We start from the raw sequence: 25,422 nt of genomic DNA, 5'->3' as shown, positions 1-25,422 counted from the left end.
TGAATTATAGATAGTTGGACCTGTTCTTAGGAATTTACGTATGCACACGACGGAGCTGAGTAACTTGTACAAATTCAAGCATTGAACTTTCTTTGGTAAACACTGGTTATTGAAGGAGCGCAGAAATGATTAAGAGCTCGTAATGAAGAATGTACTCAATGCCCAGTTAAAGACCTCAGTCTTTATTAAAAAGTCTTCAAAAGATTACATCGTTACTTCCTAACTCTAGTTTACTGAATGAATATTTGTTTGCTGGGAACCTCTTTATCTGCCGTTTTGAAGACCGTTTGGTGCTATTGCTGGTCACAGATGGGCGCCAAACCACCACTGAGTGGTGGAATGATCACTTGCTGTGCAACGGAACTTGGGGTTAATGGTATGGTAATAACCAAAGTTATCTTCACTGGACACTGCGCCGGACTTCACGTTGAAGTTACAGCCGGAGGAGCTGCTGTCGATGTGCAAAATATTTGGGTCTTGATTCATGAAACTGTTCGCAGAAAAACGTGGGAAACTGCTTTTCCATTTCCCGGAGAATTGAAATATCTTCGAGTCGGTCACGTCTTTCTTCATTTACTTTTGAGCGCATACTCCATGGGGATTTCACACCAACCTTACGAAAACAGAAAAAGTTTCCAGGTATTTATGAGTCAGCTGATGATGAAATAAGAACCCAACTTGAAGCCCTTGTAACAAAAGTAAGTTTTTTCCTTTTTTCAAGTTCAACATTAATATAGCTCTGCCCTTGGGGTGGACAAAATAGTCTTCACTTTTTTGTGCTCAAACAGCAAAATCTGCAATTCTTATTTGATATGCGAGTTTAAAAGGCGAAGGGTTCACTAAAATGGTCGCTTTTTTTACATAAATTACAAGAACTTCATATATACAACCGCCACCAGTTTTATCGTGATAACTGGTAATAAGGAAGGTAATAAAGAAGGTGCTATTATTACGGAGAGGCAATTCAAAATTTAATGATATTCATGACTTTCTTTCTACTTCTACCTCCCCTCTCCGCGTTCCGTCCTCCACCCCCGCGTATTGCATCGTAACGTCTAACTGACAATCTAAGCAGCTGGATGCAACAAACGACCGTTGTAGATTAACTAGATATTTTTTTTTCCAGTGTAAACAGGTAACCATCAGGTTGACCAAATTCCCATTAGATATAATCACTATGATGGAGTTTTAAAAAAAACACTTTAAGTGAGAGGTTTTCGAGATATCAGCTAAGTCAATCAAAGTCTATTATCACCGAAGGGAAATTAGGTGATCCAGGAAGACAGTCAAGCTGATAACGTCAAACTCGGGTTTGGATAAAACAAATTGATCTTAAGATAATGCAGCTGTCTTTTTCTCAAGGTATTCTACACTAAATTAGTAAATACTTCAAGGTCAGCCTATTCTAAAGAAGTTCACAAGGAAAGGAAAAACACAACTCAACATGTTGTCGCCAAGCTCCTCTGGAGTTATCTTAAGTCTCTTATCTAATTTTTCAGCAAATTTCTTTCATTCTTATTCTCAGTTCAACTGGATTCAGACAACAAGCATTCTTCAAACATTCCATGTTCATTTCATCTGTAGCAAGTTAAAAAAAAATCAAGCTGAAGCTGGATCTCTGATTTTACATAATCCTCTGAATGACAGAAATAAGAAAACGCTCTTCAGAAAATTTCAAAGAAAAAAGAAGAATTTTGATCGTCACGTTATGCATACTATATTAAACCTCAATATTTTCTTTAGCATATGAGTGAAAATTGTTCAAGTGCAATAAAGGGAAGCTGGCAGCCCCACTTCCCCCCTCGGAATGAAAACTGGCAGTCCCCTCTCCTCCCCAGGAAAGAAAACTTGCGGCCTCCCTAGACCCTCCCCCCGCGATAAAATAATGACTGTTCCCGTAGTTTTCATCTTTACTGATAGAAATCCAGGAATCTTTTTTCACTTGTTAATACTTTTAGAAGCATCTCGCTTCTTTAAATTGCTTAACCAAGTGAATAACGGATAGGGATGGACGGTTTGGGTAAACGGTAGAGTTTTGATTATCACTCAAGCTTCAAGAGCTGATTATTTAAACAAAGTTTAGCTGTTCTTTAGCAAAAATGCGTTCTGGGCCATCTTCTCTTTAGCAGAACCTCTTACCCGAAAAGTTATTTTTGCAAAAAAGGCCAAAACCGCCGAAAGCTAATAGTGGAAGGACATGTCTTCAATCAAATCAACCCTCTTATGGCGGATCCCCGAGGCCCACTGCGATATTTGCTGGGCGCGGAAAAATTGTTTGCAGATGTGTTGGATGACCCTGCTCCGATGAAATCTCACCGTTTTCGGGATGTCCCTGGAAAATCAAAATTTATTACACCGGAAACAAGAAAAGCTATGTGGAAGAGAAATGCTCTAAAGCGTAAATTTTATCGAACTCGATCAACAGATGACTGGGAGGCCTACAGATGTCAAAGAAACCTGGTTGTTGCTCCGCGTCGTCAATCTATTATACATCATTTTGATCAGCTATGCTCTTAGCGAGCGGCTAATCCGAGGGCTTTCTGGAAATCACTGCGGCCTTTAATGCATACCAGAAAACACAGGTCCTAGGACTTTATTGTTCTCAAAGAAAATGACAGAATCATCAGGGACCAGAGTGAAGTTGCTGAAACCTTTAATGAGTACTTGATTAACATCACGAAGGATTTGATTATTCGTGATCACAGTGCTTTCAGTGATCAGGCTCATTTAAAGAGAATTCCTGGGGTAAACAATGAAGCAGCTGATGCATTTAGTTTTCAGTTGAGTAACCATCATGTTGTAAAAACGGTACTTGAAGATGTCAAGGCAAACAAAGCACAGGAATACGACTTTTTTCCACCACAGGCTGTTAAAACTTCATCGGGCTCTATAACAAAGGCTATAAGTGATCTAGTTAATACCATTATAACAACAGCACAAGTTCCGGATAACTGGAAACGAGGCCAAATTACACCACTTCACAAACTGGATAGTGCCTTAGCCAAGACAAATTTCAGACCGGTCACCGTATTGCCTGCAAAAGCAGGCAATACGGTGACTGGTCTGAAATTGAAGTTTTAACAGTATTTGAGAAAATCATTCACATGCAGTTGACTGATGATTTCGAATCAATATTTCATGACTATCTGTTTCCTTATCTCAAATTTTACAGTTGTCTCACGGCTCTTTTAGCAGACCTTAACAGAGGACTGGAGAGCTGAACTTGACAAGCACAAAACTATTGGAACGGTAGTAATCGACCTTAGCAAGGCGTTTGATTGCCTACCCCACGATCTGCTCCTTGAGAAACTTCATTTTTTATGGACTTGAAAAAAGTTCCGTTTCAGTCTTACGGAGTTACTTATCTTCCCGATATCAACGGGTTAAGTTGGGGAATACTTCCTCCACGTGGATGGGTGTGCATACCGGAGTACCACAAGGGTCATTACTAGGACCGCTATTGTTTAACATCTTCATGAATGACCTCATATTCGCGGTTGAGAATTGTAGACTTCTTAGTTATGCAGACGACACTAAACTCTATTTATCACACCATGATCCCCGAGCATTGGAGGAAGATATAAACCGAGACTTAGCCAGTACAACACAATGGTTTCGACAGAATGGGATGGTGGCAAATCCAGAAAAATATCAGGGTTTGTTGTTAGGAAACACTGATTGTGATTTCCAGTTAGAATACGCAGGGAGGTCCATACCTATTTCCAGTGAGATAAAATTATTAGGTGTAACATTGGATGACAAGCTGAAATTTGATGCTCATGTTGCATCAATCTATCGAAAGGTGGCGGGTCAGGTTAATACTTTAAGTAGGCTCAAAAGAAAGCCTGCCTCTTAAAACCAAGGAAGCACTTTATTGCGCATTTTTTTTACCTCACTTTGATTTAATGTAACCAGATATGGCACCACTGTGGGGAAAGGAATACAAAGAAAATGGAAAGGGTAAATCAACGTGCGCTTAGATATATATATAAAGATAAGGGTATTTCATATGATGACTTGCTCGATTGTATCGGCTTGCATACGACACTGAAGAGTCGTAGGATTCAAGACATGTTGTTAACGGTCAATAACTGCTTCCTAAATAAGGCTCCCAGACCATTGCTGACTTAGTTAAACTAGGGAGAACTGATTACAATTTAAGAGGCACTAACATGCTTTCCTTACCTAAGGTTAACAGTACCAAGCATGGTCTTAAGTCATTTCGTTATTTTGCTTCTAAGACTTGGAACGCGCTACCAGATGCTATACGCGCAAGGGCTGGCACAAGAACGTTTCTTCCCGATATCCGTCGCCTAAAATTTTAAGTTTTTCATTTTTTGATCTCTGTTGTACTACACATGTATACAAATACATATTTAAATTTGCGATATCCTTTTTGTAATAATATTTTACTTTATGTACTTAATTCTTGATGTAGGTTGTAATTTTTTATTGAACATTTTGTTGTGGGCTTCCTGGAAAGTAGCTTGTAGCTGAGTGTGGTGCCACATTAAATAAAGAACTACTACTACTACTACTACTGCTACTACTACTGCTACTACTACTACTACTGCTACTACTACTGCTACTACTACTACTACTACTACTACTACTGCTTGTCTAATACAGCGGTTTGTTTTATACCTCGTGTAGATAACTGACCCCAAATGTGTTTTTTAGACTGCTTGTTGTTGCCGTACTCGTCATACCATCCTCAAGTTGGGTGCAAACCTTCTCGGAGTAACATGTCCAAAAATAGCTTTTATCTAAAGATGTAGCGATAATTTCTCTTTATTCTATCATGAATTTACCAATTACCTCGCTCTGAAATTTTTTCCTAGGAGATCTCAGTCTTTTTTAGAAAGTCATCTAAAGGTTATTAGTTCCGCGTTCTCTTAACTTGACGCTGAACCCCTAGCCACCTCAGGTCGAAATTACAGCTGGTACCACCGCTTTTGAGGATGTTACTGAAAACAGGAATGGAGAATGAGGATCGGAGAATGGGGAAATGGATAATGGATAATGAAGAATGCAGAATGAGGAATAGAGAATGAGGAATGGAGAACGAGGAATGGAGAATGAGGAATGGAGAATGAGGAATGTAGAGTGAGGAATGGGGAATAGGGAATGGGGAATGGAGAATGTGGAATGGAGGATGGATAATGAAGAATTGAGATTGAGGAATAGAGAATGAGGAATGGAGAATGAGGAATGGAGAATGAGGAATGTAGAGTGAGGAATGGGGAATAGGGAATGGGGAATGGAGAATGTGGAATGGAGGATGAATAATGAAGAATTGAGAATGAGGAATGGAGAATGAGGAATGGAAGATGGATAATGAAGAATGGAGAATGAGGAATGGAGATTGAGGAATGGAGAATGAGGAATGGGGAATGAGGAATGGAGAATGAGGAATGGAGAATGGAGAATGGAGAATGAGGAATGGAGAATGGGGAATGGAGAATGAGGAATGGAGAATGAGGAATGGAGAATGAGGAATGGAGAATGAGGAATGGAGAATGAGGAATGGAGAATGAGGAATGGAGAATGAGGAATGTATAGTGAGGAATGGGGAATAGGGAATGGGGAATATAGAATGGAGAATGAGGATTGGAGGATGGTTAATGAAGAATGGAGAATGAGGAATGGAGAATGGAGAATGGAGAATGAGGAATGGAGAATGTATCTCGCCATTTCCAGCTTTGTGCTTCAATCGAATTGCATAGAAGCAAACACTATGTATGCTTCAAAATGTTATGATTGCTATAAAGGAACCAGTCATCATGGGAGGATTTTGGTTGTCAAGATAAAATTTACGTGATCTCTCCTAAGGCCCTGTAATATCCTTATGCTCCCCCTCACCGGCAGTTCTGGCAGTCAATTCTTTATATTCCCCTTCAAACTCTGTTGTCGACGATTGATCCCCTCCCCGTTACCCCTTGAAAACCACGTGGCCCCCTCCCGCCAGAGAAATACCTCGGCCGGTCTCTGAGTTTTTGTTTTTTGATGTTTCGCTCTGTCTAACAAAAGTGTTGTCTTAGGAAAAGCGTGGGGGAGGGGGAGGGGAAGTTGGTATTTACTCTGAGGAACACTCCTAGCAACTTGATTCTTTGTTAATGAAGAGCTGTTAATGATTCAACTTTTAACAGTGTTTGGGATTGGGACAATTGGACCCGTTTCTCATCAAAAGGGCGTTCTGGAATTTACGTATGCACAAGGAGGAATTGAGTTACTTGTACAAACTCAAGAATTGTTACACGGCTGAACTTTCTTTGGTGAAAACTGCTTATTAAAGGAACGCAGAAATGGTTAACAGCTTCTAATCAAGAATGCATTCAATACTCAGTTACAGACCTCAGTCTTTATTAGGAGTCTTCAAAAGATTACATTGTTATTTCCTAAATCTAGTTTACTGAATGATAATTTGTATGCCGACAGCCTCGATTCCTGTCGTTTTGAAGACACTTTGATGCCATTGCCGGTCACAGATGGGCGCCAAACCACCACTGGGTGGTGGAAAGATCACTTGCTGTGCAACGGAACTTGGGGTTAATGGTATGGTAATAACCAAAGTTATCTTCACTGGACACTGCGCCGGACCTCGCGTTGAAGTTACAGCCGGAATGGCTACTGTCGATGTGCAACATGTAATTAGTGCCCTGCCAAAAACGGGCGGTGAGATTAATACCCATGTGCCCACGGATATTCACAAACTCCACCTTCTTACACTGACCAGATCCAATAAAGGCGACAATGTTGAAGTCTTTGAAGTTACTGCGGACGTAGTCTGTGAAATCAACGCCATGGGTCGGGTAGCTGCAGGTTGCGCGCCAGTGAGTGGAGTGGGCTTGTAGGGACTTCATTCGAGTCAGACTCAGGCGGTACATATTCCAGATCAGAGAGTTTTCGTTAACAGGAGCGTTATTCTTGAAGGGATTACTCCGGATGGCAGAGAGTGCACGATATTTGTTAGCCCAGGACATCACCAGGGTCCATGCAAAACCAGGCTCGGACTTGAAGTCGCAGTAGGCTGGGAAACTGTTGCCAGAAGAGTCGTAAAGTTGGTACATACCGCAGGCGGAATCACCATGCAACAAATGATCAAGGCAAGAGGTGGCACGAAATTGTTTATTGACTTGTGAGTTATCCTTTGGTTTAGGACAGGAATCTCCCTAGAAGTAACGAAAAAAAACGAGCGTTGTCAGTAGAAAAAAAAATCCTCAGTGGGTCAGGAAGGCGGGCTGAAAAAAAAAACCAACGAGGGGGGGAGGTTTTATAGAGACCATCCATGGGGTGTTGGAAAGTTTCATCGTTTCATAGAGGCCATCCATGGGGAAGAGGGGTGAAAGGTTTTCATAGAGTCCGTTCATAGCGACATTTGGAAAGCTAAATACTTAAAAATGAAAATTTTTCCTGAATTAGTTGGGGAGGAAGGGTAAACTTTTCGTTTCCCTCCCTGACCCTTCCGTAAGAGCGGAAAATAATCCCGAATCTCATTGGCCTTACCTAACTGTGTATTGCGATTGGTACTGAGCGTCTGTGTCATAATTTTAACCAATGAGATGCAAGATTAAAAGAGCCATTGAGCAATCGTGATTTAGCTCCATGAATTTTCGTTTTTAACGCTTTTGAGGCCTTCTTGGGATGTGTGCCTATTCTTGACCTCACTTTGCCTTTTCACTATGAAAAATGCACCATTGTCATGCTAATTTTCCGTTTTAGGAGAAGTTAACGAAGTTTACCTGAACTCCAATCATTTTCTGTTATTCCCCAGTGAGAAAATCGAATTTTTATGTTTTCTTTCGTTCGCAGATTAGAAACTGAAATGAATTATTGAAACATGTAAGGTTGGATGCTGAGCTCCAAATCAGTGTTTTAAACCTCGGCACAATGCCTTTGTTCATTGTAAATTTTACTGCGCGACTTAAGAGAACACATAGTGACTGAAAGTCCCTACCTTACATCCTGACGACTGTTTCGGATTCTTGTTGTTGGCTTCTGTAAGGGCCTTCAAAGCAAAACACCGCGGTTTATCAACCATGTATAGTCACAGGCAGCCCAAGCTCACTACTAGAAAAGCGGACGTGACTCTTACCGCGTTGCGCAACGTTTTATATTTATAAAGGTTTGTATGGGATGTTATCGGTTTGCCTTAAAAGAGAGGAAAAAATGTCTTGTTTTGAAACAAAATGGACTTACCTTATTGTCTTGTTGTTTTCTTTGTTGATTCCTAGCATCTCAGGCCATTTTGAAGCGTTTTCGGCGAGTTAGTGCTATGTTACTGTTCAACTGTCTTTCTTTTAACAGTTGAACACCAACATAGCGCTAACTCGTCGAAAACGCTTCAAAATGGCCTGAGATGCTAGGAATCAACAAAGAAAACAACAAGACAATGAGGTAAGTCCATTTTATTTCAAAACAAGACATTTTTCCTCTCTTTTAAGGCAAACCGATAACATCCCATACAAACCTTTATAAATATAAAACGTTGTGCAACACGGTAAGAGTCACGTCCGCTTTTCTAGTAGTGAGCTTGGGCTGCCTGTGGTATAGTGAGCTAAATATGAACTAACGAATTATATATTTGTAGTTTTTAGGAATGTAAGATTGGAAGATTTAATATTTGTTTCATCTTATATTTTCGTCTTCACGGATTCATTTTCTCGATTAATTTAGTTTGGGAGAATCCTTCGAACAGCCGCATACGACTGTTGTTAGGTACTCATTAGTAACAGCAAGAGATTTTCAAAGGTAGTTCTTATGGCCAGCTAAATTTTAGAGACAAACTCTAAGGTTAGTCTGCAACAACTAATCTTTCTTGGTTTTTGAGATGGGCTACCCTTGCCAGAGAACATGCTCCCTGTTTTTATTTCAATTAGGGGAGATTTAGGAAGTTTTTCTTTTTGTAGATATCGAGAACCAGGCTGGCCGCATTCTCAAAAGAAGGCATTGATTTTGTCACGGGAAGATTTATAAGGCGAGTTGTCGAGAACTGAGCCTGTACAGTTTCAAACTTTGACTTACATTAATTTCCCCAGACCGCTTTATATACTGTCTCTTTCAATATCTAATATTTTTTTTCTGATTAATAACTAGTTTTGAACTAGATCCGGTTTTTGGCTCTATCCGAAAGCTCCTTACAAATAAGATATCGATTGAAACGACTAAGCCTCGACACATGATGAGAGTCAGTCAAAAACTCACTTACCAAGAAAACGATGCCAATTAATGTAATTGCTTTCAACGCCATATCCGTGTTTTACTGCGGTATCTGGGCGAGCTTCAATTTGTAAGCTTTGAACAGCACAGAAACTATAAGTTCCTTGTCTAGAAATCAGTTTCTAGTTCGCTGGCAGTCGTAAATATACTCAACGAGTATTTCGATCGGTCTTAAGGTAAGTGCATACGTGTACAAAAGAAGTAAACAAACTGGTAACATGAAAATATCTCCCAAAACACGCTCGTCTCAGTCAAGTCAAGCGATAATCGAAAAGCCTCAACTCTAAAAGACTTGACATCAGCCCCGATTTAGAGATTTTTTTATCTTCCGTCGACTAAGTTTGGATTTCGTAAAGTGTGGAAATTTTAATTAGCTCGAGTTTTACTATTTTTTTTAATCATCTCGTTCTTCGGCAGTCGTCGGCATGATATCAAGAGTTGGGAGACAATGGAATGACAATTTTAGACATAAATGCAACTACGCATCAGAGAATTTGCATGTGGACTTTGCATCATAAATGAACGAACTTTTTATAAATTTGTAGAAAACGTTATTTCTCGCATATTTCGAAGCAAAAGAAAAGATAGATAAAGTGGAGTAATTTCAATGCGTTTAGAAAAAAAATAATAACAGTTGTACCTTGCTGGTGGGTAAATATTTTTGAAACCATGAGTTGACTGTCAGCGTCGAGTTTGGGTAAAGTACTTTTACTCAGTGGCGGATTTCTTATAGCTTGTTTCCAAGATTTCGTTTCGCTTCAAATGTTTAGGATTTGCCATTCTGCGGAGCAAAGTGGCAGGTAAGATATATTTTTGACCAAGTTTAAGCGATCAAACAAAGTCAAACAACGGCAAACAACGTCACGATCTAGTTGTTTATATCTGCCCTTTAGTCGTTTATGCATATATTTTAGCTGTCATGCACAGACTCGTAAAAAACAAAAACCTCAAGCCAATCTCAAGGAAACTTTTGACGGTCGTGCTAGTTATAGACGTAGTTCTGGTGAGTTTATCTAGTTTACCAGACCTTTTGTCGTTCGACTTTCCCATCATTCAGTCGACTGCAAATAACCCAGATCATACGAGTCCGATTGTACAGATTGAAACACATTTAACGGATTTCACAGATCAAGTCGAACATTAATTCTACAGTCCCGCTTTCTAAATCACACAATTTTCTCGGAATATGAAAAACAAATTTAAATGTAAATTACTACCTCTTGACCTTTATTAATGAATTTGTCAAATTCCAATTGATTTTCCTGAAATTTCACAATGCGTTTTTATTTCCAATCAAGAGAAAAAATTGTATTTTCTCCTGCTCCCAATCTTTAAGATATTTCGGTTTCATTCCGACTTCAGTCTGAGTTGAACAAATAATCCATCAAATGAACGAATACATTCAAGCTATCGTATTTCTTTTTTATTCCAAGCCTTCGCTAGAATGAGTGCTAGAGTGATAAGGAACATTTTCAGTGCCACTAAAACCTGGTAAGTTCATAACGAAATAAATCAGCTTCATATTGTCCTGTTCGATTCTAATTTTTCGATTAACAGTTAAGCTCTGCTTTTCCCAAACATTCTGGGAGATTTAAATCATATGACCTCATGGCATTTTCAGTGCCACTAAAACCTGATAAGTTCGTGAGGAAATTAATCAGCTTCATATTGTCTTATTCGTTTCTAATTTATCGATAAACAATTAAGCATTGCTTTTCCCAAAACATTGGGGGAGATTTAAATCATATGATCTCTTGGATGTTGATTGTTTTCTAAGAATATCATAAACTGCGGCACACTGCCAGAATCTGCTCGATCTCTTTCTTTCTACAGACTTTTCTTTATTTCTTCAAGTGTTACCAGATTAGCGATCTTCTTCCCGAAGTCAATGGCAGCCAAGACGGCCAAAGCAATCTTTGCGATTAGCGCTGCTCCTTCTGTGGCAAAGGCTGCAATGAGCATGGCGGTTACTTTCGAAGCAGTCTGCAACCAGTCGTACCATTTCATTTCTGAGCACAAACTCGTGATGATGGTCCACAACAACCCAGCAGTATAGGTGTCCTTAAGAAGGAAGAAAATGGCTTTGGCCTTCTTTATTGCACTCCCTCCCGCCGCTTTCCAAGAACTGATAAACTTCTGTATCGCTTGCTGGAATGCTGGAGACCTCATAATTGCTTCCGCGGTGTCTTCTACGGTGGCTTTCATGGTACTGCTGCTTACTGATACCCCAATCCCCACTGTCTGCAAGGCAAGCAACACAGCCTCCACGACAATACTGGCGTACTGAAGAATTGAGGCCCAGTCGATGTTAGTACCCGTTACCAGCTCTCTGGATGGCACGAACTCCTCCTTTTCTCTCGTCAACTGTACCGGGTGTCTGCCATTGTCCATCTAGCTTATTTCCATGCAGAATGTCGGAATGGTGAGCGCCTCTTCAATCAGCTTGACTCGGTCATCTGGTAGATGCTTGGCAAGGCGCTTATGGATATCTTTTTCCGGTTGAGAGGCAAACTCATGAGCGAGCTTTACTTCCTTTCTGCGGCTTTCCTTGCTGCTGCAGTGATAGCGTCTTCCAATTTCCCGTCTGCACTGAGCTTGGAATACTCTTCAGGAGCGTTGTTTTTAATAAGCGCTAACGCCCCTTGCACAGCTTCCGAGACTTTCTCACTGTCTGTCGCCATTTTCGATCAAGGAAACTTAGGTAGCTGTGAATGAAAAGCAGAAAAGACCAATTTCAAAATGTCATTGCAGCAATGGTCTTTCCAATTAAAAAAGATTCTACACCAATGAACGCAAACACTGCCGCATAATCAAATTTAATTTAGCCATGCTATCCAGATTTGGACCTGGAGAAATCTATATATGACGATCACTACAGAAGGAAGCTGTTTGCTAACGAGATATCTAGATATTACTTTATTTCATTTGAATGGCACTTTTTTTATCTACATCATTTCGAGACAATTAATCGAATGGAGAGATGAACATTTCAACTATGACCTTTAACTATGCAACTACGGTACAGTTAGAAAATGTAAAGAAAATTTTCCTTAGTCTCCTCAAATATTTCACTAATCTTTGACAAATTTTTTCATTGATACGGGTAGAGATGAATGGTTTGAGTGAGCGGATGGGTATGAGTTGTGATTATAATTCAAACTTCAAGAGCTGATTATTCAAACAAAAGTTAGCCGTTCCTTAGCAAAAATGCATTCTGAGCCATCTTCATATTAGCAGAACCTCTTATCCGAAAAACTATTTTGTAAAAAGAGTCAAGAGCGCCGAAAGCTAATAGTGGAGATAGAGCTGAATAATGAAATGCAACGTCAGAGGGTATGCGGTAAACAACGCAGGCTCAAGTGTCCTAGGTCTAAAATTTAGCGAAATTAGCGGAAAATAATATTAAAGACTGACTTTTAAAACCGAGGAACTCTGTTTTCGTCGAAGGCATCTTCCTATTTCCAGAGGTTTCAAGGAGAAAATTGATTTTTGAAAATTTTTAGGGAGTCTAGGAAGTTTTTGGAGGTTGTTCTGTAAAAAAAAAGCGGCAAGGAAAACGACGCCTCGAAGCAACAGAATAGGAAATCAAACATGCGAACGACTCAAAATCCGTGTTTCCGCGGCAAAACCTAGCGCATGCGTATACGTTATTTAGCTCTGTCAATAGTGGAAGGATATCTCTTTAATCAAAAAAACCCTCTCATGGCGAATCCCTGAGGCCCACTGGTTGTGTAATACAGTGGTTTGGTTTAGACCTCGTGTAGATAACTGACCCCAAATGTGGTTTTTAGACTGCTTGTTGTTGCCGTACTCGTTATACCATCCTCAAGTTGGGTGGAAACCGCCTTCTGGAGGTTATATGTCCAAAAATAGCTTTTATCTAAAGATGTAGAGATCATTTTTCTTTCTACTATCATAAATTTACTAATTGTCTCGCTCTGAAATTTTTCCGTGAGAGATCTCAGTCTTTTTGAAAGTCATCTGAAGGTTATTAGTCTCGCGTTTTCTTAACTTGACGCTGAATGCCTGGCCACCTCAGGTCGAAATTACAGCCGGAACTACCGCTGTTGATTTGAATATTCCTAGAAGGGGACCAGTCATTATGGGAGGATTTTGGTTGTCAAGATAAAATTTATCCGATCTCTCCAAAAGCCCTGTAATATCCTTATAAACTGGCAGTCAATGAATTAGTGTCCCCTTCAAACTCTGTTGTCGACGACTGATCCCCTCCCCTCTACCCCTTAAAAACTACGTGGCCCCCTCCCTCCCCAAAAAAATACTTCGCCTGGTCCCTGACCTTTTATTTAATAATTGGTTCATGCTTTAGCGTGCACTATCGAGTTATGGAGCACGCGGGAAGTTTGGAGAGCACGAAAGAAGCGTAAGAGTTGCCCGAGGCGATAGCCGAGGGCAACTCTAGCTTCTTCAGTGCTCTCCAAACTTCCCACGTGCTCCATAACTCGATAGTGCACAACTGAAAGCATGAACCAATTGTTTTCGAACGTGGCCGGTGGAATTGTGCATCAAAATCCGACGCGAAAAACGGACAACAATATCAGTTGAAGCGAATCGTTACGGTGCTGATGCCGAGTCTCCTTTTCCTTTGTTTTTCTCTTTTTCTGCCTCATTTAAGAATTCTAGCCCAAGGCAAAAGGTCGAAACATTGTCTTCGTTTTCGGACTCGTAGGCCGTGTTTCTGTTGTATCCATTATTGTCGCGAAATGTATTATTTTTCCCCGCGCTAACAATGGCCGCTCGCGCGAAAAAAAAAATTTCTGGCGAAGTCGGATTTGCTGACGCTATCAGCGTGCACTATCGGGATTTTGAGCACGCTTACGTATAATGAATTTGATTACGCGACTCTGCTAGCTATGTTCTAATTTCTGATGTTTCGCTCCATCTAAAAATGGCGTTTTCTTTGGAAAAGCGTGGGGGAGGGTATTATTTACTGCGAGGAACACTCAATAATTTGATTCCGTGATGATGATGGGGATTAGATTTCAACATTTAACAGTATTTAAGGTTGGGGTAGCTAGTGGTTGTCCCGGAATTTACGTATGCAAATGACGGAACTGAGTAACTTGTACAAACTCAAGGATTGTAATATTGAACTTTCTTTGGTAAAACTGCTCATTAAAGGAACGCAGCAATAATTAAGAGCTTCTAATCAAAAATGCACTCAATGCTTAGTTCTTAAAGACAACAGGCTTTATTGAAGAGTGTTCAAAATATTGCATTGTTATTTCCTAAATCTAGTTTACAGAATGAATATTTATATGCTGAGAACCTCGTTTTCTGTCGTTTTGGAGACCCTTTGGTGCCACTCCTGGTCACAGATGGGCGCCAAACCACCACTGGGTGGTGGAAAGATCACTTGCTGTGCAACGGAACTTGGAGTTGGTGACTCCATAATAGCCAAAGTTATCTTCACTTGACACTGAGCCGGACCTCGGGTTGAAGTTACAGCCGGAATGGCTGCTGTCGATGTGCAACGTGTAACTAGTACTCTGCCAAAAACTGGCAGTGAGATGAATACCCATGTGCCCACGGATATTCACGAACTCCACTTTCTTGCACGGCTTGCCGTCATTAATATAGTCAACAATGTTAAAGTCTTTAAAGCTACCACGGACGTAATCTGTAAAATCAACACCATGGGTCGGATAGCTGCAGGTTGCGCGCCAGTGAGTGGAGTGGGCCCGTAGGGACCTCATTCGAGTCAGACTCAAGCGGTACATTTTCCAGATCAGAGAGTTCTCGTTCACAGGAGCGTTATTCTTGAAGGGTTTGCTGCGTAGGGCTGACAGTGCACGATATTTGTTAGCCCAGGACATCACCAGGGTCCATGCAAAACCAGGCTCGGACTTGAAGTCACAGTAGGCTGGGAAACTGTTGCCGGAAGAATCGTAGAGTTGGTACATACCGCAGGCGGATGCGCCATGTAACAAATGATCAAGGCAGGAGGTGGCACGAAATTTTTTGTTGTCTTGTGAGTTGTCGTTTGGTTTAGGACAGGAATCTCCCTAGGAGCAACGAGAAAAAACCAGCATGGTCAGCAGTCGAAAACAGAATCAAACACAATGGGTCTGGAAGGGCGGGCTGAAAAACAACCACCAAAGGAGGGGGGGGAGGGCAGGATTCATAGAGACCATCCATGGAAGGGTGGAAGGTTTCATAGTTTCTAGAGGCCATCCATAGAGGGGGGCAGGGGTCCATAGAGGCCATCCATGGCGACATTTGGAAAGCTAAACTTAGAAATGCAAATTGTTCCTGAATTAGGTTAAACTTTTCGTTTCCCTCCCTGAACCTTACCTAAGATTGGGAAATAATCCGGAATCTCATTGGCTTTCCTTAACTGCGTATTGCGATTGGTACTGAGCGACTGTTTCATAATTTCAACGGGTGAGATGCAGATCAAAAGAGCCATTGAGCAATCGTGATTTAGTTGCATGACTGAATTACGGTTTTTAGACCAAATTTACTTTATGTTCCCATTACCTTCTTGTGATGCGGGTGTGCCTTTTCTTGACTACTCTTTGCCTTTGCACACTGAAAAATGCACGATTGCTCTGCTACTTTCCCGTTTGAGAAGAAATTAAAGACGTTTAGACGTTTACATGAACTCCAGTCATTTTCAGTTATTCCTTAGAAAAGAAAATCGGACCTTTATGTTTTCTTTCGTTCGCTGATTATTGAAACATGTAACGTTGAATGTTGTGTTCCAAATCTGTGTTTTAAACCCCAACAACATCACAAATGTTCTTCCTTTTTTTACTAATCAACGCCTTTATACTTTGTGAATTTTACTACGCGATTTAAGGGAACATAGTGACTGAAAGTTTCTACCTTGCATCCTAACGGATTCTTGTTGTTGGCTTCTGTTAGTGCCTAGAAAACAAAATACGGCGGTTAATCAATCATATATACTAAATTAAATATGAGCTAATGAACTGTATAAAATAACGATCAACATTTCATTTTCATAAGCCGTAGCAGTTTGTAGATATTATCATAATTTCAGCTTTTAAGGAATCTAAGATTGGAAGATTAAATGTTTCGTTTTATCTTATATTTTCGTCTGCACGGATTGATTTTTTCCATTTTTTTATTGTGGGAGAATCTTTCGAACAGATGCATACGATTATTGTTAGGTACTCATAAGTAACAGCAAGAAATGTTCAGAGGTAATTCTAGTTTCTTATGGTGAGCTAAATATTATCAACAAACTTTCCCCCTGTTTTTATTGAATTAATGCAGATTTATAAAGCTTTTCTTCTCTTGGATCTCGAAAACCAGGCTGGCCGCATTCTCAAAGGAAAGCATTGATTTTGGCACGGGAAGAGTTATAAGGCGAGTTGTCGAGAACTGAACCTGTACAGTTTCAAACTTTGACTTACATTAATTTCCCCAGTCCAGTCCGCTCTAGATAATGTCTCTTTCAATATCTAATATTTTTTCTGATTAATAACTAGTTTTGAACTAGATCCGGTTCTTGGCTCTATCCGAAAGCTCCTTACAAATAAGATATCGATTGAAACGACTAAGCCTCGACACATGATGAGAGTCAGTCAAAAACTCACTTACCAAGAAAACGATGCCAATTAATGTAATTGCTTTCAACGCCATATCCGTGTATTACTGCGGTATCTGGGCGAGCTTCGATTTGTAAGCTTTGAACAGCACAAAAACTATAGGTTTCCTTATCTAGAAATTAGTTTCTATTTCGATGGCAGTCGAAAATATACTCAACGAGTGTTCCGATCGGGTCTTAAGGTAAGTTCATACGTGTACAAAAGAAGTAAACAAACTGGTAACATGAAAATGTCTCCCAAAACACGCTCGTCCCAGTCAAGGCAACTGAGCGATAACTGCACGTCAGCTCCGATTTGGAGATTTGTTTCTATCTTCCGTCGATTAAATTTGGATTTCGGAAACCGTGGAAATTTTAATTAGCTCGAGTTTTATCATTTTTCAACCATCTCGTTCTTCTGCAGTCTTCCGCGAGAGTCGGGAGACCGGGGAATGAAAATTTTCGACATAAACTTATGCAACTACACATCAGGGAACTTTGTATTATCCACGAACGAATTTTTTATAAATTTGTAAAAAACGTTATTTCTCGCATATTTCAAAGCAAAAGAAAAGATAGATAAAGTGGAGTCACGGTAATTTCAATACGTTAAAAAAAAAAAATAATAACAGTTGTACCTCGCTGGTGGTTTTTGAAACCATGAATTGACTGTCACCGTCGAGTTTGGGTGAAGTAGCTTTACTCAGTGGCGGATTTCTTATAGCTTGTTTCCAAGATTTCGTTTCGCTTCAAATGTTTAGGATTTGCCATTCTGCGGAGCAAAGTGGCAGGTAAGATATATTTTTGACGAAGTTTAAGCGAACGGCAAACAACGTCACGATCTAACTGTTTATGTCTGCCCTTTCGTCGTTTGTGCAAATATTTTAGTTGTCATGCACAGACTCTTATAAAACAAAAACCCTAAGCCAACCTTAATAAAACTTTTGACGGTCGTGCTAGTTATAGACGTAGTTCTGGTGAGCTTATCTAGTTTACCAGACCTTTTGTCGTTCGACTTTCCCATCATTCAGTCGACCGTAAATAACCCATCAAATCTTCGAGTGAAGTAAAAGTTTTGAATTATGGCGATTTGGTTTGAGCAGACGTAGTGCCTCAAATTAACTCAGTGTTTTTGGCTACAGTACAATGTGTCTGACCAGTAATGTGTCGAACTATACATTTAAAAATCCATTGAGGTTCGGAGATTTTATTCTCCTTTTGAGGATGAAAGCTGTGGTAAGAAGCTAATAGAAACAAAATAATTTGGATATATCAACAAAGTTGAAATGGTAAATTGGCCACCGTAACGATTACAAAAGCTGACGTTTCGAGCGTTAGCCCTTCGTCGGAGCGAATAAAAACAAAATAGAAACAAAAGCCGTAAAACAACAAAGTAACATTCGTGCTCCATGGCCATGCTCCAACCACTCTCTAGCTGACTCAGACTTTAATAAAGTCTGACAGACACTTACGCTAAATCTCTCCCACGGTTAACTCTAATAGACACGGTGACGCTTTCGCATACACAATCGGTGGGCATGAGTGGGCTTGGGGCCCTATTAATCCGTTATCAGATGCCTGACACAAACACTTTCACCAGGATCTCAGGGATGAACAACTAGGTGCCTAATGCATGCTTCCGATCAATCAATCAATCAATCTTTGACTGCGAAAGCCGATATAACAACTTAAGTGTGGGTTTAAATCGAGGCCAGTAGATGAAGTAAGCACGTCCCGTCCACTATTAAGGAGACAGACAAGACAGTCAAACTCAGGAAACTCATCGCACGCGCATTTTACTAGCCAAAGCTTAAACAATGTTGCGCTTTGAATTCAAATCTTAAGTAAATGCTTAATGTAAACAAATCGTTCAATCACCACAAAAGGAAAAAAATTTCGTTTTGTCTCGTGCGTGAGACAAACGAACCTCAGATCTTCGGATTAAGATCTCTGAGGCAAACGAATGTTTACATCGCAAAATGTTTTGGGCTTGGCTCTCTTTCAAATGGTCAAGTGGCCCATGCAGTGACACACATCGTTCAGCGAACTGTTAAGAATTCGTCTTTTCATTGTTTAACCACACTGTTCTCATTGGTAACCGTTTTTTGTCCAAACATTCGCGATAAAATTCCTATATTATGGAATACTCTTACAGATTCTCTTAAATCTGATCTGCAGCTTCTTTTTCGTATTTTAAATCTTCCCTTAAAACATTCCTATTCCGGAAATTTTAGTTTTAGTATTGTGAAACACTACATAGGTTTTTATCCTATTTAACTTTATTTTTGTTAGTGTAGGTACTACTTACTGTTAGTATCATTGTTATAATTTATTTTTATTATGTTAAGTAAGCGCATTGAGATTCTTAAATGCGCTCATAAAAACCTTACTATTATTATTATTATAAATGATAGTATGGACTCATTCTCGACTGCGGTACCTCCTAAAGGTGTTGTTGATTTTGTTTCAAGTGGAATTTGGATTCCGAGAAGGTTAACTTAAAGGAGATAAGCACTTATTGCAACCATTTTTGGTTATACGCATGTCGCTTCTGACCATCTCTCATTGATACATTTGTTCCCACGTCAATGCATTAGAAATCGATCGTTTTGTTTCATTATTATTATCCCGCCGTTAAATAGGAGGGTACTCAGAAGAATTACTCTTCGTGCGTGACGTGACCACGAATCAAGCATCCGTTTGTTCATGTCAAAGACTGCTTATCCCCCTTTTCAGTTCGTCATAAAAATTTGTTCCAATTCACTCATCAAGAAAAGGTCAAGTTGGTTGGATATTAGCAAATTCTCTTTTAAGATTTTACAGATGGATACGAAGACGAGGTCCATGTAATACACAAAGACGGAAGGGACGAGGAAATTAATCAGCCAACTTGGTCATCAAAAGAATAACATAAATCGCAAAATGTTTTGATCCATGTTGATTGCAATACGTCATATTTAGTTTTTGCCCTGCCCGCGCGGTACTGGGTTTAGTTTTCATATTATGGTATATACCGTGTGCTCTAGTTTGTTGTTGCCGTTTCTTTTTGTCACTTCAAATTGTAGGCATTGGATCACGTGACACGGTTTCGCACGCGTTAGAATGTGTGTGCCTTTAGAGCGACCGCTTTTGTGGGTGTAATCGAAGTGACCTTGGTTCGAATAGAATACGTTTCACGGTTGTTCTGTTTGCCCATTTATTACAAATCTTTCAAACCAGAACATCACGAGTCAGATCATACGATTAAGATCATAAGAGTCAGATCATACGATTAAGATCATAAGAGTCAGATCATACGATTAAGATCATAAGAGTCAGATCATACGATTAAGATCATAAGAGTCAGATCATACGATTAAGATCATAAGAGTCAGATCATACGATTAAGATCATAAGAGTCAGATCATACGATTAAGATCATAAGAGTCAAATCATACGAGTCCGATTGTACAGATTGAAACACATTTAACGGATTTCACAGATCAAGTCGAACATTAATTCTACAGTCCCGCTTTCCAAATCACACGATTTTCTCGGAATATGAAAAACAAATTTAAATGTAAATTACTACCTCTTGACCTTTGATAATGAATTTGTCAAATTCCAATTGATTTTCCTGGAATTTCACAATGCGTTTTTATTTCCAATCAAGAGAAAAGATTGTATTTTCTCCAGCTGCAATCTTTAAGATATTTCGGTTTCATTCCGACTTCAGTCTGAGTTGAACAAATAATCCATCAAATGAACGAATCCATTTAAGCTATCGTATTTCTTTTTTATTCCAAGCTTTCGCTAGAATGAGTGCTAGAGTGATAAGGAACATTTTCAGTGCCACTAAAACCTGGTAAGTTCATAACGAAATAAATCAGCTTCATATTGTCCTGTTCGATTCTAATTTTTCGATTAACAGTTAAGCTCTGCTTTTCCCAAACATTCTGGGAGATTTAAATCATATGACCGCATGGCATTTTCAGTGCCACTAAAACCTGATAAGTTCGTGAGGGAATTAATCAGCTTCATATTGTCTTATTCGTTTCTAATTTATCGATAAACAATTAAGCATTGCTTTTCCCAAAACATTGGGGTAGATTTAAATCATATGATCTCTTGGATGTTGATTGTTTTCTAAGAATATCATAAACTGCGGCACACTGCCAGAATCTGCTCGATCTCTTTCTTTCTACAGACTTTTCTTTATTTCTTCAAGTGTTACCAGATTAGCGATCTTCTTCCCGAAGTCAATGGCAGCCAAGACGGCCAAAGCAATCTTTGCGATTAGCGCTGCTCCTTCTGTGGCAAAGGCTGCAATGAGCATGGCGGTTACTTTCGAAGTAGTCTGCAACCAGTCGTACCATTTCATTTCTGAGCACAAACTCGTGATGATGGTCCACAACAACCCAGCAGTATAGGTGTCCTTAAGAAGGAAGAAAATGGCTTTGGCCTTCTTTATTGCACTCCCTCCCGCCGCTTTCCAAGAACTGATAAACTTCTGTATCGCTTGCTGGAATGCTGGAGACCTCATAATTGCTTCCGCGGTGTCTTCTACGGTGGCTTTCATGGTACTGCTGCTTACTGATACCCCAATCCCCACTGTCTGCAAGGCAAGCAACACAGCCTCCACGACAATACTGGCGTACTGAAGAATTGAGGCCCAGTCGATGTTAGTACCCGTTACCAGCTCTCTGGATGGCAGGAACTCCTCCTTTTCTCTCGTCAACTGTACCGGGTGTCTGCCATTATCCATCTAGCTTATTTCCATGCAGAATGTCGGAATGGTGAGCGCCTCTTCAATCAGCTTGATTCGGTCATCTGGTAGATGCTTGGCAAGGCGCTTATGGATATCTTTTTCCGGTTGAGAGGCAAACTCATGAGCGAGCTTTACTTCCTCTTCTGCGGCTTTCCTTGCTGCTGCAGTGATAGCATCTTCCAATTTCCCGTCTGCACTGAGCTTGGAATACTCTTCAGGAGCGTTGTTTTTAATAAGCGCCAACGCCCCTTGCACAGCTTCCGAGACTTTCTCACTGTCTGTCGCCATTTTCGATCAAGGAAACTTGGGTAGCTGTGAATGAAAAGCTGCAGTAAAGACCAATTTCAAAATGTCATTGCAGCAATGGTCTTTCCAACTAAAAATGATCCTACACCAATGAACGCAAACACTGCCGCATAATCAAATTTAATTTAGCCATGTTATCCAGATTTGGACCTGGAGAAATCTATATATGACGATCACTACAGAAGGAAGCTGTTTGCTAACGAGATATCTAGATATTACTTTATTTCATTTCAATGGCACTTTTTTATCTACATCATTTCGAGACAATTAATCGAATGGAGAGATGAACATTTCAACTATGACCTTTAACTATGCAACTACGGTACAGTTAGAAAATGTATAGAAAATTCTCCTTAGTCTCCTCAAATATTTCACTAATCTTTGACAAATTTTTTCATTGATACTTAAGCGACTCTCAACGAGCGAAGTCAAGTTATTCTTAACTAGTTCCGCATATGTGCTTGCACAATAATCATAAAGCTCTTCACTAGCCCTTAATCGAAGAGCACTTTAACTTATGATAAGGATCATTTGTTATTGACCTGAAAGGAATCTAAATTGATTATCATAATGTTCAACTACCTACCAAACTCAACGGTACCAAGCTCAGAGTTCAGCTGCAATTCGGAAGATATGCGATGTGCCTTTGATATTCTAAAAATTCAATTTATACACACACCCAATAGTGCTAAATTTCGTTGCCCTTTGAACTGATGAGCTTCTTGTGTTACTCGGAATTTAACATAAATAGCTCCACACAGTAGAATCACTCAACATCACTAAGCCTTAATTTCTCGGGACTCTTTGATTGCCTTTTTAGGAAGCCAGCCGATTATTTGCTTTGTTTACATTTTCCATTAAAAAAAAACCATAGTGAAATCACTGCCTCTACAATGGACGTCAAAACTCCCTGGGGCAGTTATTGAAAAACATATTCTATAACCAAATACCATGCACAGAGCCTTTCTATCTCCTCTAGCAGTGTTGGTAAAACTAAACAGTCACCTCGTCTTGTTAAATTCTACAAATCGCACAAAATTCAACATCGTTGAGAGTGAGAGGGGGGCTTTGGTAATATCGCGTTGAGTGACCTAAGAATTTTGATCTCCGTTGTAGATTTTTTATACTTGTCATACTCGGTTTTCAGGACAGGTTTCAACAAGTCACCTGATTTTTTTCTGGAGAATCTAAAGAAATTCATATGACTTCGGCCTACTTGTAAGGAGGAGCTCAAAGTACCGCAACAGAAAATACATATATCTAGAGACATCAAAGACATCCATGAAATCGATAAGGTACAAAGGAGAGCTTCAATTCGGGAATCGCCTTACGCAAAAGACGAGAAGAGATGGCGTATGAGGACGTATAAAACACTAAAATGGAACTCTTTACAACGAGGAAGGAAATTCTATCCCTGGTGGAGTGCTAGAAGATCGTAATCAATCTCAATGGTCTGAATTTCAGAGATGTTTTTGAACTGTGCAGAAGCACTGAGACGAAATCCAACCATCAATGTAAGATACAAACCAAAATCGCAAATTTAAACTGTTTTAGATATTCCTTCTTTGTTAAGGTAATCAAATTCTGGAATGACCTTCTAAAGTAACGTAATCAATTTCCGTGATAGTGCAAATACCAACAAGTTTAAACTAAGATTAAAAAAACACATGAATATTTATATTTATTGAATGGACATTCTATAAATTTTAATGATATTTCTGTGATTTTCATTTATTTTTTATATAAACTTCCTTCTATATATATATTTTTTATTGCTCTATTTCTATAGTTTCTTTTCTATTCAGGAGATCCTTTATATAGCGTTAATCTCTGGGTTTCCTTTTTCTCAATAACAGTGCTTAGTATAACAGTGCTTGTTATTTTTTAAATAAAGTATTGTATAGGACGTCTCATTACTGCACAAAAAGTTGACGAAACACTGACGCCGTGACACCGCATTGCGTCTCTGATTCATGCATCCGTGATTTACAATCCCAACAGAACAGATGACAAAACCATTCTAAATAATTGTAAGCATTGAAGAGAAAGTCAATTTTCTATTGATCGTCTTGGTCCAACTGGACTCGATATTGAGTAAATTCAGTTTTAGCGCCCCTTCTTCTGGATTACAGTAACGAGTTCGACGGGTTTGGTCTCTCTCTTTTACAGCGCTTGCTGAGTAATTTTTCGACAAATCTCTTGATTTTTTTTTCCTTTACGTTTGATACTTGATAGCGTCACACTTTCAAAAAGGGGTTTGCTGACTTTCTTGGAATTTGGCATAAACAGCCTCTTATCATTTAACGTAAATAGCTCCACACAATAGAATCATTCAACATCACTAAGCCTTAATTTCTCGGGGCTCTCTGAATGCCTTAGTAGGAAGCAACCTGATTGTTTCCTTTGTTTACATTTGCCATTTAAAAAACCACTAACAATAGTGAAATCGCTGACTCTCAAAATAGAGGTCAAAACTCCTTGGGACAGTTATTAAAAAAACATATTCTATATCCAATTACCATGCGCACAGCCTTCCTATCCCCTCTAGCAATGTCGGTAAAACTAAACAGACACCACGACTTGGTAAATTTTTACAAAGAGCACAAAATTCTACATTGTTGAGAGTGAGAGGGGGGCTTTAGTAATATCGCGTTAAGTTACCTAAGAATTTTGATCTCCATTGTAGATTTTTTATACTTGGCATACTCGGTTTTCAGGACAGGTTTCAACAAATCACCTGATCTTTTTTGGAGAATCTAAAGAAATTTATATAAAGACTTACTTTTTGATAACGGTCAAGTATTTTTTTCTTAACCCAATTTTGTATCCTTCCACAAGAGAAGGGAAAGAACGAGATGGGTTGTTGTCGAATGGCAAAACTTCTTCTTGTAGTTCAGTTTTAAACGCAATATTCACACAGCCCTCACCACCATGAGATCGCCAGCTTTTGACACTTAAAACTCCATTTTACGTCAGTCGACAGATCTTAATCCTTTGATTTTCTCAGAATTCAACAGATAATTAACTTGCGACAATGGAATCCACTCACATATCTGCATAATTATCAATTTAAGCTAAATCGCGAGTTGTTGGCCGTATCAAATTGGTTAAATGCTCACAAGCTTACTTTCAACTTTGAAAAAACTAAATGTATACTTTTAGGTAGTAATTGGAAATTGGAAAGCAAAATAGCTCTGCCTCTATCGATCTTCGACCACAATGTAAATAATGTCAACAGCTTCAAATACCTTGGAGGTTTTATATCATCTGATTTTACACGGACAAATCATGTTGAGTATATTGCTAGCAAAATTAATCAAAGGCTTGGTCTCCTAAAACAGATTAATTAAGCATTTATTACCTTTTAGTGCACGCCCAGTCTATTTTATAATAGTCTTGTCTTATTTGATTATTTAGGACTTCTTTGGGGAGGCAAACGTAATGTAACTTTAATGACCAGTTTGGAAGTCTTGCAGAATAAGGCTGCTACAATAATTTTAGACAGACCTCTTTATTCATTTGCAACGCATGCGCTTGCCACTCTTAAGTGGGTTCCATTAGAAGTAAAGCGTTGTCAGAG

The 25,422-nt window shown here is 39.4% G+C and overlaps 2 protein-coding genes and 2 pseudogenes across 4 annotated transcripts; all 4 read right to left on the bottom strand.

Moving 5' to 3' along the window:
• Positions 1 to 6,341: 6,341 nt before the first annotated feature.
• Positions 6,342 to 10,058, bottom strand: LOC148740255 (uncharacterized). Its single transcript, XM_088750594.1, has 4 exons — positions 9,860 to 10,058; positions 9,209 to 9,294; positions 7,958 to 8,008; positions 6,342 to 7,172 (listed from the first exon to the last, which is right to left on the bottom strand). The coding sequence occupies exons 2-4, from the start codon at positions 9,248 to 9,250 to the stop codon at positions 6,483 to 6,485; spliced, it is 783 nt and encodes a 260-aa protein (XP_088606720.1). The 5' UTR covers positions 9,251 to 9,294; positions 9,860 to 10,058; the 3' UTR covers positions 6,342 to 6,482.
• Positions 10,059 to 10,443: 385 nt separating this feature from the next.
• Positions 10,444 to 12,604, bottom strand: LOC148740254 (uncharacterized; annotated as a pseudogene).
• Positions 12,605 to 14,417: 1,813 nt separating this feature from the next.
• Positions 14,418 to 17,644, bottom strand: LOC111341564 (uncharacterized). Of its 2 annotated transcripts, none has more exons than XM_022948554.2 (3): positions 17,428 to 17,644; positions 16,066 to 16,107; positions 14,418 to 15,242 (listed from the first exon to the last, which is right to left on the bottom strand). In XM_022948554.2, exons 1-3 carry the CDS (start codon positions 17,449 to 17,451, stop codon positions 14,550 to 14,552), a joined length of 759 nt encoding a protein of 252 aa, XP_022804289.1. In that variant the 5' UTR covers positions 17,452 to 17,644; the 3' UTR covers positions 14,418 to 14,549. The 2 variants fall into 2 exon arrangements, with proteins under 2 accessions (XP_022804289.1, XP_022804288.1); XM_022948553.2 differs by lacking the exon at positions 17,428 to 17,644 and adding an exon at positions 16,804 to 16,934.
• Positions 17,645 to 20,543: 2,899 nt separating this feature from the next.
• Positions 20,544 to 22,684, bottom strand: LOC148740253 (uncharacterized; annotated as a pseudogene). Its single transcript, XR_015997123.1, has 2 exons — positions 22,429 to 22,684; positions 20,544 to 21,848 (listed from the first exon to the last, which is right to left on the bottom strand). The product of XR_015997123.1 is annotated as an uncharacterized LOC148740253 (transcript).
• Positions 22,685 to 25,422: the final 2,738 nt, after the last annotated feature.

This window comes from Stylophora pistillata, chromosome 2, assembly GCF_964205215.1.
Source record: "Stylophora pistillata chromosome 2, jaStyPist1.2, whole genome shotgun sequence".
In the NCBI taxonomy this organism is placed as follows: domain Eukaryota; kingdom Metazoa; phylum Cnidaria; class Anthozoa; order Scleractinia; family Pocilloporidae; genus Stylophora; species Stylophora pistillata.
The sequence above is the reverse complement of the archived record's forward strand: the minus strand, read 5'-3'. Positions and strand labels throughout refer to the sequence as shown.

What these genes read in the sequence shown, in the direction of transcription:
- LOC148740255 (XM_088750594.1), bottom strand. Translation starts at nt 9,250, where the DNA reads ATGGCGTTGAAAGCAATTACATTAATTGGCATCGTTTTCTTG. An exon ending in TAATTGGCATCGTTTTCTTG is followed by an intron (nt 8,009 to 9,208) that starts GTAAGTGAGTTT and finishes TTTGCTTTGAAG; the next exon opens with GCCCTTACAGAAGCCAACAA. An exon ending in AACAGTCGTCAGGATGTAAG is followed by an intron (nt 7,173 to 7,957) that starts GTAGGGACTTTC and finishes CGTTACTTCTAG; the next exon opens with GGAGATTCCTGTCCTAAACC.
- LOC111341564 (XM_022948553.2), bottom strand. Translation starts at nt 16,845, where the DNA reads ATGGCGTTGAAAGCAATTACATTAATTGGCATCGTTTTCTTG. An exon ending in TAATTGGCATCGTTTTCTTG is followed by an intron (nt 16,108 to 16,803) that starts GTAAGTGAGTTT and finishes TTTGTTTTCTAG; the next exon opens with GCACTAACAGAAGCCAACAA. An exon ending in AGAATCCGTTAGGATGCAAG is followed by an intron (nt 15,243 to 16,065) that starts GTAGAAACTTTC and finishes CGTTGCTCCTAG; the next exon opens with GGAGATTCCTGTCCTAAACC.